Source organism: Narcine bancroftii, chromosome 5 (genome assembly GCF_036971445.1).
Source record: "Narcine bancroftii isolate sNarBan1 chromosome 5, sNarBan1.hap1, whole genome shotgun sequence".
Lineage (NCBI taxonomy): Eukaryota > Metazoa > Chordata > Chondrichthyes > Torpediniformes > Narcinidae > Narcine > Narcine bancroftii.
This window is the reverse complement of record NC_091473.1, coordinates 180,770,384-180,792,796: the sequence shown is the minus strand read 5'-3', so window position 1 is coordinate 180,792,796 and position 22,413 is coordinate 180,770,384. Positions and strand designations below refer to the sequence as shown.

Genomic DNA, 22,413 nt, shown 5'->3' with positions numbered 1-22,413 from the left:
TATCTACTTGTTATCCTGTTTTGAAGATCCTTAGTTTATTACACTTTTACAACCCTTCCTCCCATTCCAGCATCCCTTCACCCTGATTTAACCCATAATACTTCATCTCTAATGAGCACTTGCTTGACTCCTCACATTCCAGTATCCCTTCACCTTAAGTTAACCCATAATACTTTATTCTTAATTGGCACTTGCTTGACTCCTAACATTCCAGTATCCCTTCACCTTAAGTTAACCCATAATACTTTATTCTTAATTGGCACTTGCTTCCAATATCTCTGGACTCCTAACATTCCAGTATCCCTCACACCGACCTCTTCGGCGGGCATCAGTGCGCATGCGATGCCATCTCCGCTCCCGCGCTTTCGGGACACGAGCGCTCGTCGGGCTCCGTTTTTTTTGGCGCCTTTTTCGCCCTAGTGCTCGAGCTCTCCACGTTCCGCTGGCGGTTGGAGGGGGTGGGGCCGCGCTACGCTTCCTGATTGGAGTGGATCCCGCCACGTGGGTCCATATCGACATCACTGGGGCACTCCCTATAAATAGCAGTGTCGGCGCCGAGGGCGGGGTGTCGCCGCCGCATGTGGCGGAGCCATGTCGGGAAGGCAGGGTTCACGGGTGAGGATTCCAGGAGCTCCAGAGAGGCCGGATGAGTGCCCTCACCCGTCCCCTGCAGTAGTTAGTTTCCCATCCACCATCTTCTCCCGGCCATGAGGAGAGAACCTCCCTGGACAATTAACCTGGTTTCTGGTGTCACAGACGCTTCTGGCTGGAGGATTACCTCAAATATTTCCCCTGTCCCTCCCTCCAACCTCTCCTCCTCCCCTGCCCCTCCCTCCCTCCTCCCCTGCCCTTTCCTCCATCTTCTCCTCCTAATCCCCGGCCCTTCCTCTCTCCTCTCCTCCCTCCTCTGCAACATCCTCCTTCCCCTGCCTCTCCCTCTTCCTCTTCCCCTCCCCCTCCCCCTCCCCCTCCCCCTCCCCTCCCCCTCCACTTCCCCTCCCTCCTCTCCCTGCCACTCCTCCCCTGCCCATTCCTCCCACCTCTCCTCCTCCTCCCCAGCCCTTCCTCTCCTCTCCCCGCCCCCCACCTCTCCCCGCCCCCCACCTCTCCCCGCCCCCCGCCTCTCCCCCGCCCCCCGCCTCTCCCCCGCCCCCCGCCTCTCCCCCGCCCCCCGCCTCTCCCCCGCCCCCCGCCTCTCCCCCGCCCCCCGCCTCTCCCCCGCCCCCCGCCTCTCCCCCGCCCCCCGCCTCTCCCCCGCCCCCCGCCTCTCCCCCGCCCCCCGCCTCTCCCCCGCCCCCCGCCTCTCCCCCGCCCCCCGCCTCTCCCCCGCCCCCCGCCTCTCCCCCGCCCCCCGCCTCTCCCCCGCCCCCCGCCTCTCCCCCGCCCCCCGCCTCTCCCCCGCCCCCCGCCTCTCCCCCGCCCCCCGCCTCTCCCCCGCCCCCCGCCTCTCCCCCGCCCCCCGCCTCTCCCCCGCCCCCCGCCTCTCCCCCGCCCCCCGCCTCTCCCCCGCCCCCCGCCTCTCCCCCGCCCCCCGCCTCTCCCCCGCCCCCCGCCTCTCCCCCGCCCCCCGCCCCCCGCCTCTCCCCCGCCCCCCGCCTCTCCCCCGCCCCCCGCCTCTCCCCCGCCCCCGCCTCTCCCCCGCCCCCGCCTCTCCCCCGCCCCCCGCCTCTCCCCCGACCCCGCCTCTCCCCCGCCCCCCGCCTCTCCCCCGCCCCCCGCCTCTCCCCCGCCCCCCGCCTCTCCCCCGCCCCCCGCCTCTCCCCCGCCCCCCGCCTCTCCCCCGCCCCCCGCCTCTCCCCCGCCCCCCGCCTCTCCCCCGCCCCCCGCCTCTCCCCCGCCCCCCGCCTCTCCCCCGCCCCCCGCCTCTCCCCCGCCCCCCGCCTCTCCCCCGCCCCCCGCCTCTCCCCCGCCCCCCGCCTCTCCCCCGCCCCCCGCCTCTCCCCCGCCCCCCGCCTCTCCCCCGCCCCCCGCCTCTCCCCCGCCCCCCGCCTCTCCCCCGCCCCCCGCCTCTCCCCCGCCCCCCGCCTCTCCCCCGCCCCCCGCCTCTCCCCCGCCCCCCGCCTCTCCCCCGCCCCCCGCCTCTCCCCCGCCCCCCGCCTCTCCCCCGCCCCCCGCCTCTCCCCCGCCCCCCGCCTCTCCCCCGCCCCCCGCCTCTCCCCCGCCCCCCGCCTCTCCCCCGCCCCCCGCCTCTCCCCCGCCCCCCGCCTCTCCCCCGCCCCCCGCCCCCCGCCTCTCCCCCGCCCCCCGCCTCTCCCCCGCCCCCCGCCTCTCCCCCGCCCCCCCGCCTCTCCCCCGCCCCCCCGCCTCTCCCCCGCCCCCCGCCTCTCCCCCGCCCCCCGCCTCTCCCCCGCCCCCCGCCTCTCCCCCGCCCCCCGCCTCTCCCCCGCCCCCCGCCTCTCCCCCGCCCCCCGCCTCTCCCCCCGCCTCTCCCCCGCCCCCCGCCTCTCCCCCGCCCCCGCCTCTCCCCCGCCCCCCGCCTCTCCCCCGCCCCCCGCCTCTCCCCCGCCCCCCGCCTCTCCCCCGCCCCCCGCCTCTCCCCCGCCCCCCGCCTCTCCCCCGCCCCCCGCCTCTCCCCCGCCCCCCGCCTCTCCCCCGCCCCCCGCCTCTCCCCCGCCCCCCGCCTCTCCCCCGCCCCCCGCCTCTCCCCCGCCCCCCGCCCCCCGCCTCTCCCCCGCCCCCCGCCTCTCCCCCGCCCCCCGCCTCTCCCCCGCCCCCCGCCTCTCCCCCGCCCCCCGCCTCTCCCCCGCCCCCCGCCTCTCCCCCGCCCCCCGCCTCTCCCCCGCCCCCCGCCTCTCCCCCGCCCCCCGCCTCTCCCCCGCCCCCCGCCTCTCCCCCGCCCCCGCCTCTCCCCCGCCCCCGCCTCTCCCCCGCCCCCGCCTCTCCCCCGCCCCCGCCTCTCCCCCGCCCCCGCCTCTCCCCCGCCCCCCCGCCTCTCCCCCGCCCCCCGCCTCTCCCCCGCCCCCCGCCTCTCCCCCGCCCCCCGCCTCTCCCCCGCCCCCCGCCTCTCCCCCGCCCCCCGCCTCTCCCCCGCCCCCCGCCTCTCCCCCGCCCCCCGCCTCTCCCCCGCCCCCCGCCTCTCCCCCGCCCCCCGCCTCTCCCCCGCCCCCCGCCTCTCCCCCGCCCCCCGCCTCTCCCCCGTCCCCCGCCTCTCCCCCGCCCCCCGCCTCTCCCCCGCCCCCCGCCTCTCCCCCGCCCCCCGCCTCTCCCCCGCCCCCCGCCTCTCCCCCGCCCCCCGCCTCTCCCCCGCCCCCCGCCTCTCCCCCGCCCCCCGCCTCTCCCCCGCCCCCCGCCTCTCCCCCGCCCCCCGCCTCTCCCCCGCCCCCCGCCTCTCCCCCGCCCCCCGCCTCTCCCCCGTCCCCCGCCCCCCGCCTCTCCCCCGCCCCCCGCCTCTCCCCCGCCCCCCGCCTCTCCCCCGCCCCCGCCTCTCCCCCGTCCCCGCCCCTCCCTCCTTTCCTCCTCCCCGCCTCTCCCCCGCCCCCGCCTCTCCCCCGCCCCCGCCTCTCCCCCGCCCCCGCCTCTCCCCCGCCCCCGCCTCTCCCCCGCCCCCGCCTCTCCCCCGTCCCCGCCCCTCCCTCCTTTCCTCCTCCCCGCCCCTCCCTCCTTTCCTCCTCCTCCACCCCTCCCTCCTCTCCTGCTCCTCCACCCCTCCCTCCTTTCCTCCTCCCCACCCCTCCCTCCTCTCCTGCTCCCCGCCCCTTCCTCCTCTCTTTCACCTCCCCCCCCCACCTTTTTATGCAGCTGCCTAGTTTCTGCTTGTACAGCTGTTTCTGGCTGGAAAATTACCGTGCCCCAGTGACAGCGGCATCCAGGATTCCCTCATTCACCCTTCCCAAGAATCGCATTCTTGGTGCCTCTCCCCACCATCTGTGACTGAAGAAAATGCTAAACCTCCTTTCTCACCACCATTTTAGGTCTCAAATGATCCTTCACTTGAATCTGCAGGGCTCATCCTCTTCATTCAGCACTCTCGCCATGGCTTCTGCTACATCAGGGAGACTGGGCTCAGTGTGGTAAACCATTCTGAAGTGGACTTCGCTCTGCCACCTCACAGTGGCCAACCATTTTGATTCCACACTCGACATGTCTGTCTGTGGCCTCATGCATTGCCAATCTGAGGCCACCCGTGAAATGGAGCAACAGCACCTTGTATTCTGTCTGGGCACTTTCCAACATTGCCATTAACATCGACTTCCTAACTTTAGGTCCCTCCCCTGCCCTTCCTCCTCATCCTCTCCTGCCCCTTCTTACCTCCTCACATTCCTTTCTCTCTCATCTCCCCCTACCTGTTCCTCCCTTCTCTCTCCCTCCTTTTTCTTTCCACCCTCCTTGCCCCACATTTTTATTCAGGCACACATTTGCTAATTAATGACGAAGGGCTCAAAACATATGAAATGTTTATATCACTTTGCTTCCTATGGATCAGGGGTGGCCAACCTTGCTTCACGTAAGAGCCACATATGATAAATTTCAGCTTTTGAGAGCTACAATCACATGATCACAAGCCTCGCCCACTAAAACTACCATTGTGAGCAGTGGCTTGTACGATTCCTGTCTCAGCCAACACTGCCGCAAGCTGCACATTAAATATCAAAGAGCCACATGTGGCTCATGCACCACAGTTTAGCCACCCCTTCTATAGTTGCTGTGTGACCTGCTGAGTTTCTCCAGCACTTTTGTGCATTGCACTACAATCATAGCATCTGCAGACCTTTCTGTTTAACATTTTTCTTTAATGGTGCATTTGCAGAAGCCACTCCTGACATGGTGTTGGACAAGCCCATATAAATGATGGTCTTTTACCTAAATATCAACCCTGATGTCTGTGGGCTGATGGGAAATTGGTTATATCAGAACTTTGCCTGTGTTCTTGGAATGGAAATGCAGTCTTCTTGAGAGATTCTGTTATTCATCGTCTTTCTGCAGAACAACAAGAGGCTATTCATTTCTTTCCAGTATTCTCCATGTCGGATTTGGGCACAGCCATGCTTCTATATCGTATGTAGTTGGAGGAGAAACGCAGGCTCCAAATATTTTGAATTCCAAAGTGTCACTCTCCTCTGAGTGAACACATTTCTCCTAATTTTTCACCTTGAGGGCTACCCTTTATCTTGAGATTGAATCCTTGTTCTGGATTCCTCGTCTGGGGGAATGATGCCCCTGCACATAAAATACATTTATTTATGTTGTGACCAATTTTAAAACCAAAATGTTTCAGAAACCATATTTATATTTCTAGAATGCCGACACATTTAAAGACATTGCTGCTTATTTTTCCAAAGAAGAATGGGCCGACCTATGTGACTGGGAGAAGCTCCGTTATAAAAACATGAAGCGTAACTATGAAGCCATGCTCACCATTGGTTTGTAGAAAATAATTCTTTCCCTGCCATCTTGTCTTTTTCTGATGACACGTGCTGACGTACGAGTTCTCCCACATAACATTGAAGTAAATAGCTGCTTTCTGAGTTTGCTCTGTACATTCCATTCTGCTGGGATTCATTCAACGATCAGCTGGGGCATATGTGTATCGTGTCAATGGGGGAGCACTTGGGATTGTTTTCAAAAATAGCAATGAAAAATGATCACGTTGATCAAGGCGATGTTCCATTTGGCTTCTGGAGGTAGCAATCTGATCAATTTTCATTTTATTTTCTGATCTCTTCACTTTTATAAGTAACCTTGATTAGAGGGAGGAGTTAATTTAGTATTTAGTTGTTTTTCTTTTTCTTGTTTTTTTTTTAAAAAGAAGCTGATTAATTAGGGTTATATATGATGGTTCTAGACCATAATATTTGATATTATATAAAGTTATAAGCAGATTGTTTATAATGTAATTCATGTTATTTTAATTTTTAATTTTATCAATATTAATTAATTGATTATGAACATTGTTAACTAGTGTATTTTTACCGGTTATATAATACATTATTATGATTATTTTCTTTCTGTTATGTTAAACCAATATGTATATGAGATTATTATATTGAGTAAAAATATTTTAAAAAGAGAGAAAAATTATCAGAAGTTAATGCCTTAAATTATAGCAGGGCTAATTCCATTGCCTGGAGTCAGGAACTTGCAGTGGTTGATTGGGAAAGGCTAACTGGCAAATAGGAGGCTTTCAAAAGTGAGATAAAGAGAGTTCAGGGCCATTGTGTTCCAGTTGGAATGAAAAGGAAGGTTGGCAAGGCAAGGCCAGGTAAGAAGGATATTGAGGAGGGGGGAAAAAGGCAAACGGTATAAATGGCTGGCATCAAGATAATCCATGAAAGTAAAAGTTGCATGGGAATACTGATGTTGGAGAGGGTTCAAAGAAAGTTCACTAGGATGATTCTAGGAATGAAAGGGTTATTATACGAGGTGCGTTTGACAGCTCTTGATCTGTATTCATTGGAATTTAGGAGAATGAGGGAGGGTCTCATTGAATGTTCAAAGGCATCAACTGAGTAGATGTGAAAAGGTTGTTTCCCATGGTGAGAGAGTCAAGGACAAGAGGGCTCAACCTCAGGTTTGAAGTGTGTCTACTTAGAACAGAGATGTGGAGGAATTTCTTCAGCCAGAGGGTGGTGAATCTGTGGAATTTGTTACCACAGGTAGTTGTGGAGGCCGGGTCATTTGGTATATTTAAGGCAGAGATAGACAGGTTCTAGATTAGCCAGGGCATCAAAGGTTATGGGGAGAAGGCCGGGTAGTAGGGCTGAGTGGGGAAATAGGTCAGCTCATGATTGAAGGGTGGGCAGGCGATGGGGTGAATGGACTATTTTAGCTCTGATACCTATGGCCTTTTAATCTGCTTGCCATTGATGAAAGTAAAACATTCACTGTCTCTTCACTTTTAGCAAATTTTCCTTCTTTTCTGTCTCATGTTTATCGTCATCCTCTCCTATACTATCAGATATGGTCACTGTATTGAATAAGTTTTGTGAACTTTTTACTTACAGATAATATTAACAAAGACATCTGTAAAAGTGGAATCCAATTGTTACCTGGGGACAGTCCAGACTGGCAATTGTCAGTAATCAGTGATGAGCATGTTTTCATTTTCAACAGGACTGGATGTGCCAAAGCCAGAATTCATGGCAAGGCGAAACAGAGGGCGTCAACCCCAGTTGTATGAATCCAGTGACTCCGAGGAGGATTGGACACCAAAACTTCATACAAAAAATGCACAACGTAATTTGCGTGTATTTTCTTTTTTCATGTATTTCATGTGAGTGTTATGATAATGTATTAAATCCATTTGATTGATACCCTGTGGAATTTATTGTAAGACAGTACACATTTTAATCTTTGGGGAAATGAGAGGATTTTAACATTGAATCCATCTTTCCTACCCCCCTGTTTACATGATACGAATTTACTTTTCCTAATTTTTACTTTCATGATGTATTGCTTCCACTAGTGCTATACTAGTAATGCAAATTATATATCTAGAATTTGGGGCAGGTCGTGCCTCACAAGCCTAATTGAGGTTTTTTTTAAGAAGTGACAAAAGAAATTAATAAAATTTGGCAGTCGTTGTGATGTGTATGGATTTTAGTGAGGCATTTGACAAGATCCCCCACAGTACACTGATTCAGAAAGTCATGAGGCATGGGATACATGGAACCTTGGCCATGTGGAATCAGAATTGGCTTGCATGCAGAAAGTAGTAGTAGATGGAACATATTCTACCTGCAAGTCAGTGACAAATGGAATTCTATATTTATCTGTTCTGTGACCCCTGTTCTTTGTGATTTTTATAAATGACCTGGGCAAAGAAGTGGAAAGATGGATCAATAAGTTTGCAGATAACATGAAGGTTGGAGGTGTTGTGGATAGTGTAGAACATTGTCGGAAGCTACAACAGGATAAAGACAGTATGCAGAGTTGGGTGGAGAAGTGGCAGATGGAGTTCAATTTGGACAAGTGTGAAGTGATGCACTTTGGAGGTGGAACTTGAACGTGGAATACCTGGTTAATGGCAGGATTCTTAACAGTGTGGAGGAACAGAGGGACCTTGGGATCCATTGATCTCTCAATGTTGCCTTGTAAGTTGATGGGGTAGTTCAGAAGGTGTATGGTGTGCTGGGCTTCATTTATTGGGGGATTGAGCTCGAGCCATGAGGTCATGTTGCAGCTCTATAAAACTCTGGTTAGACCGCACATAGAATATTGTGTTCAGTTCTAGTCGCCTCATTACAGGAAGGATGTTGAAGCTGTGGAGACGGGGCAGAGGAGATTCACCAGGATGTAGCCTGAATTGGGGAACATGTTTTATGAAGCAAGATTAGCAGACCCGGGTTCTTTTTCTTTGGAGTAAAGAAGGATGGGAGGTGAATGGAAGTCAATATGATTATGAGATACATAGATAGGATGGACAACCAGCATTATCTTTTATCCTGAGGCAGTAGGAAATAGCTAAAGACATCTCTATAAGTTGATGGGAGAGAAGTTTAGGGGAGACGTCAGGGTTCAATTTTTTTACACAGAAAGTTGTGGGTGTCTGGAATGCATTGCACGGTGGTGGTGGAGGCAGGTACAAGAGGCACATTTAAAAGATCCTTAGACAGGCAGTCAGATCTAAGAAAAATAGAGGGTTGTGGGTGTGAGGGAGGGAAGGGTGAAATTGTTGAGTAGGTTCACATTGTGGGCCAAAGGTCCTGCCTTGCGCTGGAACATTCTATGTTCCAATTGCCCGGCTGTTGAAATAAAAAGCTGTGCTTTCCTGAACTAGCATTAATGTATCATTTTTTGTTTCCAAGGAGCCAGAATCTTTAGGCATCCTTTTATCAATGAAAATAGCAAGAAGGTCAAGTCTGTCATAAAGGTATGAACAGAATCAAAGACAAGTGACAAAATGCTTTTAAATATTTTACAGGAGAATTATCTCGTATTTCTTTTTCTGTAAGATAGAACTGATTGATTTTTCAGAGACCGTAATTATTGGTATTGGATTAGACTACTAAAATAACCAAAGGTATTTCAATATTCAGAGAAGGACAATTCATATTCTCACATTTTTGATATTTAGTAATAATATTTATTATAATATATTTACATATGCATTGTGTAAAAGTATAGTTTGTGTATGTTATATCTGAATGTGTTTTGGACTGTTCTGCGCTATGGAGAGGAGAATGCTGTTTCATCAGGGTGTACTGGTATGGGTAGTATGGTTAACATAGCAGAATGATTAGGATGGCAGGTAGCGCAACGCTATTGTAGTACCAGAGTCCCAGGTTCGAATCCAGTGCTGTCTGTAAGGAGTTTATATGTTTTCCCCTTGTCTGCATGTGTTTCCTCCAGGACTCTGGTTTCCTCCCACCATTCAAAACTTAAAGGAGTTGGAGGTCAATTTGGATGTAATTGGACAGCACAGGTTTAAATTGCCGGAATTGGGTTCTACCATGTGGTAAATATTTTTTGTAATTGGATGATAAATGACTGAACATCAATAGTTGTTGAAAGGTTTTTTTTGCAATTTTGTGAAATGTTACTTTCTACCTGCTCTCAGGGATGGGTGTAATGAGGGGAAGATCTGTTGAAAAGCATTAGGTATCTCAAATCTCCTCATTCAAAACAAAAGTCACTATTTTATTGAGCAGAACATTTACATATTAAGGATTGGCTCTACAGGCATCTCTGTTTGAATTTTATAAACAACTTCCTTTCCTTTAAACCTTTTTTTGTTAAATGTCTGTCCAACATTCTTGTAGTAAAAGCACATTTTATCATAATTGAAGATTAGTTAATCACTGGCAATTTTGGATTTTTACAGTTTAAAAGGAACATATAACCATATAACCATTTACAGAGCGGAAACAGGCCATGTTGGCCTTTTGAGTCTGCACCGGTTCACCGATTTTGTGCGCCCTCTTCAGGCATTGGTCCCGGTTGATCTTCACTCAATAACGATGGGCGAATTCAATGCAGGTGGAATCAGATAATAGCAAAACTATGAGCAAACAGATTGGCTGTCTGTGTACCAAAAATAGTAAAACTTGACGAAACTGGATTTATTAAGAAAAGACAAACAATGGACAATATCTCTAAGTTCATTAACTTAATCCATGCAGTACAAGGAAAGAAGACTCCAACAGTGGCGGTTGCTTTTGACACAGAGAAAGCCGTTGACAGGGTAGAATGGAATTATTTATTTAAAGTACTACAGAGGTTCAACCTACCAGAGAAATATATTACTTGGATTAAAGCATTATATAAGGGACCATTGGTGAAGGTGACAGCAAATGGATATATAATCGAACCAAGGTCAACTTGGCAGGGATGTCCACTATCTCCCTCACTGTTTGCTTTAGCTATAGAACCCTTGGCAGAACTGATAAGAACAGAAAATAAAAGTGATAAAAATAAAAGGAATATGAATATTTATTGGATTTATATTCCCAACTTGACATTATCAAAATTCAATTCAGATATAAAAGAAATATCGCACATAATCCAAAACTAGGCAATTACTTTTAATAGTTGCTTGTTTGGGTACTTTGGGAAGCACAAACAGAAAGGAAGGATAAAACTTTGTTGTATCATCATTAAACCCTCTTTAAGCATCATACTTTGGACCAAAATGTCTCATCACAGGTCACATCCCATTCAGAAAAGGACAAAAGAGAAGATTTGGGAGGATTTACTGAGACACCGAATTCACAGAAGGAAGACGTGATTTTAGTTAAAAGAATCAAAAGGGCAACAGGTAATCGTGAATGTGGAGCTCAAATTAGTTGCTGAAGAAGTGCCTGAATTCTCTTTAAATGTCTGCAGAGCAGTAAAGTAAATGATGGCGATGAGATGATGATAATCTGACTTCTGTACTACCACAATTATTTGGGTTAAATGTATAGAGTATATAGCATTATGTAATGATCTTCAATAATTTATTATTCCAACTGAGTTGTAACAATATAATATCTGACCTTTTTATTTAATCCAGCTATCTCCAGCAGAAAGGTGTTGAGATCAACAAGTGAAAAATCAATCCAAGAAAATGAGAAAAGATATAACCTAAGAAATAAAGAGAGGAAAATTTATACAGAAGAACAGGAGCTTTGTGATGACAATTATTTTTGTATGTCCAAAGTACCCGTCTATTCTGTCAGAATGACCAGGATGTGTTGGGAGTATCGTGGTGATGGGTCAGTGCCTGGGACACTGAGATCGCAATCCTATGTTTGCTCACAGGCTAATTTAAGTTTAAGGAAGTGTAATCACTTTAACTTTCCTCAACATTTGATAGTCCTCTTGGAATGTTGTGTAATACATCGGAATCCAGCAATGAATATTTATAAACGTATCCTGTCAAGAGAAGAGCAGTTGTATGTTTGCTTGATGCAATACACTTTGCTGCTTAAATTCAGACACTGTAAAGAGAAGAATGTGGTTTCTGTTTGTCAACAAATTCAGCCTTTTTGTTCCTTTGCATACGAACATTAAAGTTGCCCACAATTGTCTTCTGTAAAGTGTCACGTTTCCTTCTCTCTTCCTGTCACTTATCTCCATTTCTCATTCCTCATGAGTCCTTGGGGAAAAATTGTTCATCACAATTGGTCCCATGTAAATTTATTGTATTAGGGCTAACCCTAGCTCCTAGCTCATCAATTTGTTGCAACTACATTGGACTATTCAATCTCTTATCTCTTGGTTTCATCTACCTTGTTAAGAATAGCTTATTTTTACTTCCATCCTCAAAACACTTTCCTTCTAGATGACCCAATTCGCCACAGCACTTGTCTATTTAAAATGTGCTGCATTTCATCCTGCTTGGTATAACCAAATGAATAAGTGCACAATTTATAGTTGCAATTCTTCTCTTTAAGTTGATGGATGTCCCATTGTGCTGAATTTGCCCGTCCTTTTTTATTAAACACCCCATCTTCTGCCAAGATATTCGTGGCTTGCTGATAACTAACTACTGTGACTTCCCGCTGAATCATGCCATTATTATATTTTGAATTGCTCATAATAAGATCAATCAGCTCCCATCCCCTTCAAGAACACCCTGATTAGTTCATTGTATTTTATGTTTCAGTCTGTGAAGATTGTGAGAAATTTTTTATTGAAGAATGTCCTGTGCATGGTCCTCCCATCTTCATGAAAGACATCAGTGTAGAGTTCAATCATCCAGACAGAGCATGTTTAACTCTTCCCGAGGGTCTCAGGGTCGCCATGTCAAAGATTCCAAAAGCTGGTCTTGGTGTCTGGAATGAAGGGAAGCTTATTCCCAGAGGGATTCATTTTGGACCCTACGAAGGAGAGATTTCCAATGAAGAAGCAGCAGTGGACAGTGGCTACTCATGGGTGGTAAGTGACTGACATAGTTATCAATAGAAAATGTCCTTCCTCTGCTGAGGAAGGGGTGTGAACTGAAGATTGAGCTGTCTTTCTTCCTTCACCACTGCTACTTGACCTGATGAGTATCTCTTGCATTTTATGTTTTGTGTTCAGATTTTCAATGGGTAATTTTTTTCCCTTTTTGTTCTTGGTTATTAACTTTCTTATCCATAAAGAGAAAGTTCAAGACAAATAACTTATTTTATGCCATTATCTCCATCACATTTCCAATTTTCAGAGTAAACAGAGAGATTTTAAAATGTTTGCTCTCTGCTGTGCTGCGCTCTCCTCTTCCTCTCACTCTCCACCTTGTGGAAATGTTCACAAATTGAGATGGGAATCACGGGATATGTTTCTTAGAAGCCTGACAGCAGCCTTGAGATTACTGAGATTTTGTCAATGTTGACGAAGCACCTGAGCAAATTCTGTATATCCCCATAGAAGACCTGAGGCAAACTCAACATCACCACAGAGAAAATCGTCGTCAAGAATATCAAGTTCCTTGGAGTGCACTTGGTGGAGAATCTCACTTGGTTCCTTAACACCAGCTCCATAGTCAAGAAAGCCCAGCAGTGCCTCTACTTCCTGTGAAGGATGAAGAAATTTCATCTCCCACCTCCACCCCCCACCACCCCCTCACCCAATATCCTCACAACATTCTACAGAGAATGTATCGAGAACATTCTGTGCAACTGCATTACTGCCTGGTTTGATAGCTGGTCCTCCTCAGACTGCAAGAAGATAGATAGTGAAGTCAGCAGAAAAGTTCCTACCATAAGGGACAACTACAATGCTCAATGCAGGCGAAAGGCAATAATCATTGTGAAAGACTCCAAACACCCCTCAAGTAAACTGTTCTCCCTTCGGCCATTTGATAGGAGGTACTGCAGCTCTAGGGCCCATACATGCAGATGGGCAAGTTTTTTTCCCCCAGGCCATCAGGCCCCTGAATTCCCAGAACATATGCGCATAGAGTACCTTGCTACTAGACTTAATATTTAATATTATGAGTTTAACTTCCACCTTAATTTATATTTATGTAAATATGCTCCATGGTCCAGGAGAAATGCTATATTGTCTTTATTGTACATTCATGGTATGAACAATAAATAAAGGCGGCTTGACTTGATTTGATAACATCAGATAAGTTCTCCACAGCTTATAATTGTCAGTGGTGGATGAAAAAGCTGATTGTGCACCCCATCAACCAGCTCTGATTGCTGCTCTGCTGCCTCCTTCAGAATGATTTCTTCACCCCATTCTTTGACAATGCATTGAAGATTTTGTTTTTAAATTTTTAAAAATTTGAATGAATTGAATTTGAGATTGAAATGGAAAAGGAATGAAAGGACAGCATGGTTAGCATGAACTGGGTTTGAATCCAGCGCTGTCTGTAAGGAGTTTGTATGTTCTCCCCATGACTTGAGTGGGTTTTCCCCGGGGGCTCCACTTTTCTCCCACCCTCCAAAAATGTATAGGTTTGTGGGTTAATTGAGTGCAATTAGGCAGCATGGGTGTCCATACTAGAATTGGCTTCTACCATGTTGTAAAGAACATTTTAAAATTTGAAAACATATTTGTGGCCAATACAATGTAAACTCCCATGAGTTCACTCCAAGAAATTCATGACTCATCTACTGCATCTGGTGCTTCCGATGTGGCCTCCTCTACATGGGTGAGACAGGTTAGGCGATTATTTCATTGAACCGTTGAACACCCTTGCTCTGTCCATTGAAATGGCAAGGACCTCCTTATGGCCAGCCATTTCATTTCCACACCCCATTCCCACACCAACATGTCTATCAATGGCCTCATCCCCTGCCAAACTGAGACTACCTGCAAATTGAGAGAATAGCACTTTCTATTCCATCTGATGACATTAACATTGATTTCTCCATTTTCTGTTAACCCCCCCTTCCTGAGTCTTTCCCTATCCCTCTGTCTCCCTTCCTACAGCCCCCACCTCCTTCCTTTCCCTATCAGAGAGCTACCCTCTTCCTCTATCACTTCTCAGCATTTTTCTCTTCTACTCTCCCACCTTTATCCACCTCTGACTTACCTGTTGTGTTCCTCCCACTACCTCTTCCTCCTCTCCTTTTTCCCTTTGCCACACCTTTTTTTAATTCAACTTTTCACCTATTGCTTGACGAAAGGCCCAGGTTTGATAGGTTGGTTATCCTTTACTTCTTATGGATGCTGCATGACCTACTGAGTTTCTCCAGAATTGTTGTGTATTACACCAAGAAATTTTATAATTGGAGTTGTCTGAAATAAAATTAAAATCACATAAAAATGGTAAAGGGATGGTTAGTTGAAACTATTGAACCAGAAAGTGTGTCTTCCTCATGTTTAAATCTGGTCTTTTTATTGAAATATCTTTTTTATAGATCAGTCAGGTGAACAACATTGAATACATTGATGCACAGGATGAATCTAAATCAAACTGGATGAGGTAAGGAAAAATTAATGCCGTTAATCAAGATTGAAAGATATAATAGGATAAGCAGTGTTCTGTCTTAAATTATTGATCCAGAAAGAATCAGCACTCCATCCAGGAAATACCTTTTCTGAAAAACTAACCTTTCACCAACCTCGCCCCATGATACACAACTTCCATCTCAAACCACACGCTTCTGGGATGCCACCTGATGTTTCAAACTTCTCTTCAAATAATCAGCCTGCTTTGTCTTGACTTGTGGCTGGAATACCAAGACCACTGTTAAAATTAGGTATTAACATTTCTATTCTGTGGGAACTTTGTGAATCCAATCTGAGGAAAGTATAACTCACTTCATGAAATGCTGCCTCACATCTGTTCCGACTTTATCTCCTTGTAAACAACAGAACCAATATCTTCTGCGACAATGCTGTGTGTTTTCCTCATTGTGCACTCTCTCTGAACAACATATTTTAGGTTGAAAAGAAAACTGCAGGCATTAACCATATAACCGTTTACACCACGGAAACAGGCCATGTCGGCCCTTCAAGTCCGTACCAGTTCACTTGAACAACTCCACTAGCTCCTCCGCAAACTCCTGAGGAAGTAGAGGCTTTCTTTACCTGTTTAGTACTGATCAGAGCTACAGCATTACTTACACCAATTGAACTCATCGAATTCCATTTTATTCATAAACTGGAAGTCTTTACTTCCCAGTGAATCGGGCAGGAAAATTTCACCACCCCATTTCTTTCTTGCCCTCTCCTTTGTAAGACACAATCCAGGACATTGTCCCACCGTGTCCCAAGTGCATTTGCTCCATATTTTTTTTTAATCACCAATTAACTGCAACCAAACAGTGGGATACCGACAGATTCTCTAACTCGATTTCACTTTTCCACGGTAAGTATAATCCAACCAGGCTTGGTAATGATTGCGACACAGTATTCTTGTATCGTTAAGTTTTCCTTGGAAAACTACAATAAAAACAGTAAATGTTGGAAATATTCAGCAGGATAAAGGCCACGTTCTGCATCGAAGACCTGTCCAAGTTCAGGCCAAATGTCTTCAATATTTAAGGTTGAATTTATGCTATAGCCTGGGACATCTCCTGTCATTACCAGACTTCACTGAGATACTTTACATTTTTGTGTGGGAAGGGAAAAGTTCAATGGGTTCAAAGAATACCAAATCTGGACACAGGTTGCATGCAGAAATAATCTTTATTGTAACATATGTAAGGGGATCGCAACAGAAATAATGGCATGCACGTATTCTCAATCATACAACACTGTGTATCAGTCATAATATGCCTGATTCCAGCAACTGCTTACACTCTTACAAGCACAGTACATCCCAGTCACATCAGACTTAATACTACTGATACTAGCAACTGTTAATACAGACTTATCACAACAAGGACTACAATACGCTCCCCACCATTCCTTGTCTACTGTGAGCACGGTTCAGATGCTATCTACATTAGGGCCTTATGTCATCCAGACTTTAGTCAAGGCAAGTTTATTGTTATCCGACGGCTGTGGCAGAGGCATCGACGGAGATCGCCATATGCAGGTCGGTGCATAGGTGGATGAGCAGAGTAGCCATGGGTGAATGAGCAGGGTAGCCTTTGCGAGGGCATTTTTCATGGCTTTGAATGCCATGCTGGCCTCGAGTCCAGGCGAGTGTCTTGTCTTTGGCCGCAATTAGGGCGAAGAGTGGCTGCATGATGCATACAGTGCCTGGAATGAATCGGTTATAGAAATTGACCATACCTGCGAACTCCTGTAGCCCCTTGAGGTTGTCCGGGCGTGGGAATTCCCTGACTGCAGCGACCTTTGCAGCAGCAGGTGTAGCTCCTTCGGCCGTGATGGTACGGCCCAGGAACTGCATGGACTCTTTCCCGAACTGGCATTTGGCTGGATTGATATTTAGGCCGAAATCAGCCAGTCGGGAGAAGAGGGTGCGCAGGTGAGACTTGTGTGGTGTCATCCAGGAAAATGAATACGAAATTCAAATCCTTGCCCGCTGTGTCCATAAGGTGCTGGAAGGTCTGGGCGATGTTCTTGAGCCCGAACGGCATGCGTAAGAACTCGAACAAGCCAAAGGGGGTAATGAATGCCGTTTTGGATATGTCCTCGGGGTCCATAGGGATTTGGTGATACCTGCACACCAGGTCAACCTTGGAGAATACCCTTGCGCCATGCAGGTTGGCCGTAAAGTCATGGATGTGAGGGATCGGGTAGCAGTCAGGTACTGTCGCGTTGTTAAGCCGTCAATAATGCTGCAGTGGGGTGTTGAAGATCTCCATCAAATGATTTGACCAGTCCTTCAGTACCTGAGCGGGCACATTGTCAGGTCCCACTGCCTTGTGTGGGTTCACTTTGGATAGAGTTCTCCTCACCTTGGCCTATTCATCAGGAGGGCCTGGAGCTTTCTTTGGTGTCATCCTGTTCTTCCCATCAAACCATGCATTGAACATATTCAGTCTGTCTGGAAGGGACGTGTCCTTGTCCTTAATTCACAAGGATCACATTATAGTCTTGATCCCTTGCCACATAAGGCTCATGTTGCTAGTGACACACAGCTGTCAATGACTCCTCCAGTAGTGTCCACAGCATGGTTCGTCTCAAGGCCGAAGAGCAAGAGCTACTACACGCAGTGGACTTTATATTACAGTTAGCTGTGGATTTCCTGACCAGGCAATCACTCGATGATAAAAGGGGGTCAATGATCACGTGTACAATAATGGGTGGGCGGAGTCCAACCTTGATTGGTAGGTGATGCAACTTCCAACAAGGTGCCAGAGAAGTCACGTGACCCTCCACGAATTTGTATTTCTTTTCTGTGTTGCAGGTTTGTGAATTGTGCCAGGAAAGAGGAGGAGCAGAATCTTGTTGCCTTCCAGCACCGTGGAAAGATTTATTACCGGACCTGCAAGCCTGTTCATCCTCACTGCGAGTTACTGGTGTGGTACGGCGATGACTATGCCAGGGAGCTTGGAATTACATGGACCACAATGTGGATGTCAAGTCAAGAACCAAAATGTGAGGATTCTGAAGAAATCAAGGAGCTCCAGTCAAAGTTTAGTTTTTATTCTGTAGAAATATGGGTGTTTAAGATGGCATACAGGAACTAAGGGTTACATAATTGTCCTTCAGCATGTCTTTCTTTGGCTTGGCTTCGCGGACGAAGATTTATGGAGGGGGTAAAAGTCCACGTCAGCTGCAGGCTCGTTTGTGGCTGACAAGTCCGATGCGGGACAGGCAGACACGGTAGCATGTTCTCATCTGATAAATGACATAGCTTCAATTTCTGTGGCACACTGCTGGTCACGGGCCTCCAATCTGGTGAACAAGTTCAAATTTATTATATTGCAATTGTACAAGTATAGCCCAATGAAACAACGATCTCCGATCCTCAGGGTAAAAACATGAAGACACACAACCAGACATGACAGGCATGCTAATACATCACCAGTGACAGATTCGTATCCAGTACTGTCTGGAAGGGATTTATACATTCTCCCTGCATCTGTGTGGGTTTCCTCTGGGTGCTCGGGCGTCCTCCTACCCTTCAAAAAAACATACAGGTTTGTTAGGTTAATTGGGTGAACATGTAAACATCCTCCACCATTAATCTTACCCTTCTCTACCTCATCGCCTATAGTCCTTAATTTTTCTTATATCCACGTGACTGTCTAGAGTCTTTTAAATGTCCCCTAATGTGCCAGTGCCCACCATCACTCCCGACAATGCATTCCAGACACCCGCCATTCTCTCAGTTGAAAACCTATCTCTGATGTCTTCCCTAAACCTTCCTCTACTCACGTTAGGAAGATGTCCTCAGCTATTGGCCATTGCTGTCCTGGGAATGAGGTGCTGGCTGTCCACCCTATTTACATCTCTCATAGTCTTTTCCACACCAATTAAATTACTCCTTCACTCCAAAGAGAAAAGACTGAGCTCTGCTAACCTTGCTTCATGAGGCAACATCCTAGTTAATCTTCACCGTCTGGAAAACATCTGCAAACTTCCTGCAATAAGGTGACGACCAGAACTGAATTATTTTAATTAACATTTCCAGCCAATTTCGTAACATTGAAACATTTATTACTTTTACTTCTGAATGAGAATTTTGTTTGTTGCTGAAAGTGGTAATATTTTTGCTTCCTTCTGCAGCAGTACAAGTCCAAAACGACTGCCATCCTTGCCCTCACTGCAATGTTACATTTACCACAGCAGATTTCCTAAAACGGCACTTAAGGCGGCATCCCGAAGCATCGAGACAAACGTCAACTGCACAAACGTCTTTTGCTATTGGAAACCTAAACTTGCAGCGCAAACGTTGGCAGGATCCCTTCACACCACCTGAAGGAAGGAGAGAATTTGTAAAGTCAGGTGATCATCAAACAGGTACAAAGGAGAGAGAGCATGAATGTTCAGACTGTGGGAAGAGATTCTTACGGGCAGGGAACCTCCACCAACACAAGCGGATCCACACGGGAGAGAGACCGTATAAATGTTCAGACTGTGGGAAGAGATTCATACGGGCAGGGAACCTCCACCAACACAAGCGGATCCACACGGGAGAGAGACCGTATAAATGTTCAGACTGTGGGAAGAGATTCATACGGGCAGGGAACCTCCACCAACACAAGCGGATCCACACGGGAGAGAGACCGTATAAATGTTCAGACTGTGGGAAGAGATTCTTATGGGCAGGGATCCTCCACCAACACAAGCGGATCCACACGGGAGAGAGACCGTATAAATGTTCAGACTGTGGGAAGAGATTCTTATGGGCAGGGAACCTCCACCAACACAAGCGGATCCACACGGGAGAGAGACCGTATAAATGTTCAGACTGTGGGAAGAGATTCTTACGGGCAGGGAACCTCCACCAACACAAGCGGATCCACACGGGAGAGAGACCGTATAAATGCGCTGCTTGTGGGCAGAGCTTTGTTTATCTCTATCAGCAGAAAGCTCACACTTGCTTTGAAACTTGCGATGTGTGTGGGAATAAATTCAAGGATATGGCAACGTTCGCAGTTCACCTGAGAGGATGCAGGCAAATCCGTTCTAAATTGTATTAAGTTTGCCAAATTCTGGATGGCCTTGAATATTTGTTTTCTCAAACTGTATTAATATTGTACTTTCCTCATGGAGAAATAAGGAATATAAAATATAGTCCGGAGGAATGGTTATCATCGGCGCATGAACGATTCTTTCCCCGGTCTGCATCTTACGACTAAAATAAACTTCCCCACTGGGAGATTCTGGCTGTGATCAGTGCTGATGTGATCCACTCTGGTGATCACAATGAGTTCATGAACTCATTGAAGAAGCGACCACTTACTGCCCCAAGTCGGGAGAACCGAGCCGTGCTGCCGACTCACTGCTTCGGCTGTGACACACAAACGTGCCGAAGAAAGTCAGTTGGCCACGCAGCATGCAGAGGAAGGCAAGGGGAGCCAACGTTTCGGGCCTAGACCATTGCTCCGGTAACTTTGATCAAACTGCTGGTCTCTGCAGCGGTCACTTCTTCCTGTGAGGTTTCTCGATCAGTAAAATGCCGACACTAGGATCTGTAATGTTTAAAGAAAAGATGCAGGGAGTGGAAGCAGAAGTTAAATTTGAAAACTGTAACATTGGATGTGTTGATCCATGCAATTGATTAGTTTGTGAAACGCATTGTTTGTGAAACGTTTCTCTTCGAAGTGATGGACCTGCACCCACGTTGTAAACTTTCTATTGTGATTTGAATAAATGTGATTCAATAACTTTTTGATGGTCTTTGTTCAGACTGTTGTTTTGCTTCACTCATGTGCTTGTAGGCTTTATCCAAGTTCAACCGGAGGGAGGAGGGGAGGGGACAAGGGAGGAGGGGGAAGGAGGGAGGAAAGGATCAAGGGAGGGGAGCAGGGGGTGAAAGAGAGAGGAAGGGGTCAGGGGAGGGGAAGGGGAGGAGAGAGGAAGGGGTCAGGGGAGGAGAGAGGAAGGGGTCAGGGGAGGAGAGAGGAAGGGGTCAGGAGAGGAGAGAGGAAGGGGTCGGGGAGGAGAGAGGAAGGGGTCAGGGGAGGAGAGAGGAAGGGGTCAGGGGAGAGGAGGAAGGAAAGAGGAAGGGGCCGGGGAGGGAGGAAAGAGCGATGGGAGGGGAGGAGGGAGGAAGGGGCAGGGGGAGGAGAGTTCTACCTTTTGCCCAATCATCCCAGCAGATCCATTACTAGTATTGTCTAACCTCGACTAAATTTTCTCCTCTGGTTCATCCGCTCCCCACCTCTTCTTTGGCTTGGCTTCGCGGACGAAGATTTATGGAGGGGTATGTCCACGTCTGGTGCAGGCACGTTGGTGACTGACAAGTCCGATGCGGGACAGGCAGGCACGGTTGCAAGGGAAAATTGGTTGGTTGGGGTTGAGTGTTGGGTTTTCCCTCCTTTGTCTTTTGTCAGTGAAGGTGGGCTCTGTGGTCTTCTTCAAAGGAGAATGCTGCCCGCCGAACTGTGAGGCGCCAAGATGCACGGTTGGAGGTGATATCAGCCCACTGGCGGGGGTCAATGTGGCAGGCACCAAGAGATTTCTTTAAGCAGTCCTTGTACCTCTTCTTTGGTGCACCTCTGTCTCGGTGGCCAGTGGAGAGCTCGCCATAGAACACAATCTTGGGAAGGCAATGGTCCTCCATTCTGGAGACGTGACCCACCCTCCCCACCTACATCTGTGATATCTCACATGCACTCCATATAGAAAGAACAAACCTCGATGAAAGACTCAAGCCTGAAACGTCGGTTATATATCATTTGCTCTAGAAAGTACAGAGTTTTTCCAGCATTGTGTAGTTACTTAAACCACAGTGTCTGCAGTCTTTCGTGTTTTACCAGAGATAAAGTGGAGTTGAACCAGACTCTGTATTCATGTAATAAAATATTCTGATGAAGATTGTCCATTGTGTCTGTTCATGGAGGGTTTTTTCACTTGCTATATGGACACATCATTGCCAAAATACTGGAATACTCTACTGCACACAGCATTGGAATTAGTCATACAAAACTGTTAACAAATAACATGGAAATTTACAGTACAGTCCAGACCCTTCAGCCCACAGTGCTGTGGCAACCCAATAACCTACTCTGACAACCTACTGCATAACTCTCCATTATCCTCAGCTCCATGTACCTGTCCATTAGTCTCCTAAAGACCCTATTGCCCCTCCCTCCATCACCGTTACTGGCAGCACATTCCATGACCCACCCCTCTCTGTGCAAAGAACATCCCCCTGTACTTTGATACTATGCCCCCACATATCAGCCATTTCAGCCCCGGGGGGGGGGGGAATCCTCTGACCATCCACACAATCAATGCCTCTCGTCATTTTGTCCACCACTCTTGGGTCACCCCTCATCCTCTGTCACTCCAAGGAGAAAAGACCATGTTCTCTCAACCTCTCCTCACAAGGCACACCCTCCAACTCAGGCAGTGTCCTTGTGAATCCTCTCTACAGCATCCACATCCTTCCCTGTCATGAGGCGACCAGAACTGAACACAATATTCCAGGTGGGGTCTTGCATAGCTGCTCTTGAACTCAATTCCCCTGCTTAATGAAGGCTAACAAACTGTACGCCTTCATAATATCAACTGTGCAGCAGCTCT

At 48.4% G+C, this 22,413-nt stretch overlaps 1 protein-coding gene across 4 annotated transcripts; it reads left to right on the top strand.

The window, feature by feature from the left end:
- Window positions 1-515: 515 nt before the first annotated feature.
- LOC138764264 (histone-lysine N-methyltransferase PRDM9-like) lies at window positions 516-20,532 on the top strand. Of its 4 annotated transcripts, none has more exons than XM_069939936.1 (10): window positions 516-615; window positions 5,237-5,360; window positions 7,051-7,173; window positions 8,745-8,809; window positions 10,582-10,693; window positions 10,931-11,065; window positions 12,026-12,297; window positions 14,715-14,779; window positions 17,621-17,811; window positions 18,946-20,532. In XM_069939936.1, the coding sequence occupies exons 1-10, from the start codon at window positions 592-594 to the stop codon at window positions 19,860-19,862; spliced, it is 2,028 nt and encodes a 675-aa protein (XP_069796037.1). In that variant the 5' UTR covers window positions 516-591; the 3' UTR covers window positions 19,863-20,532. The 4 variants fall into 4 exon arrangements, with proteins under 4 accessions (XP_069796037.1, XP_069796038.1, XP_069796035.1 ...); XM_069939934.1 differs by having other exon boundaries at window positions 566-675; XM_069939937.1 differs by lacking the exon at window positions 5,237-5,360 and having other exon boundaries at window positions 526-615.
- Window positions 20,533-22,413: the final 1,881 nt, after the last annotated feature.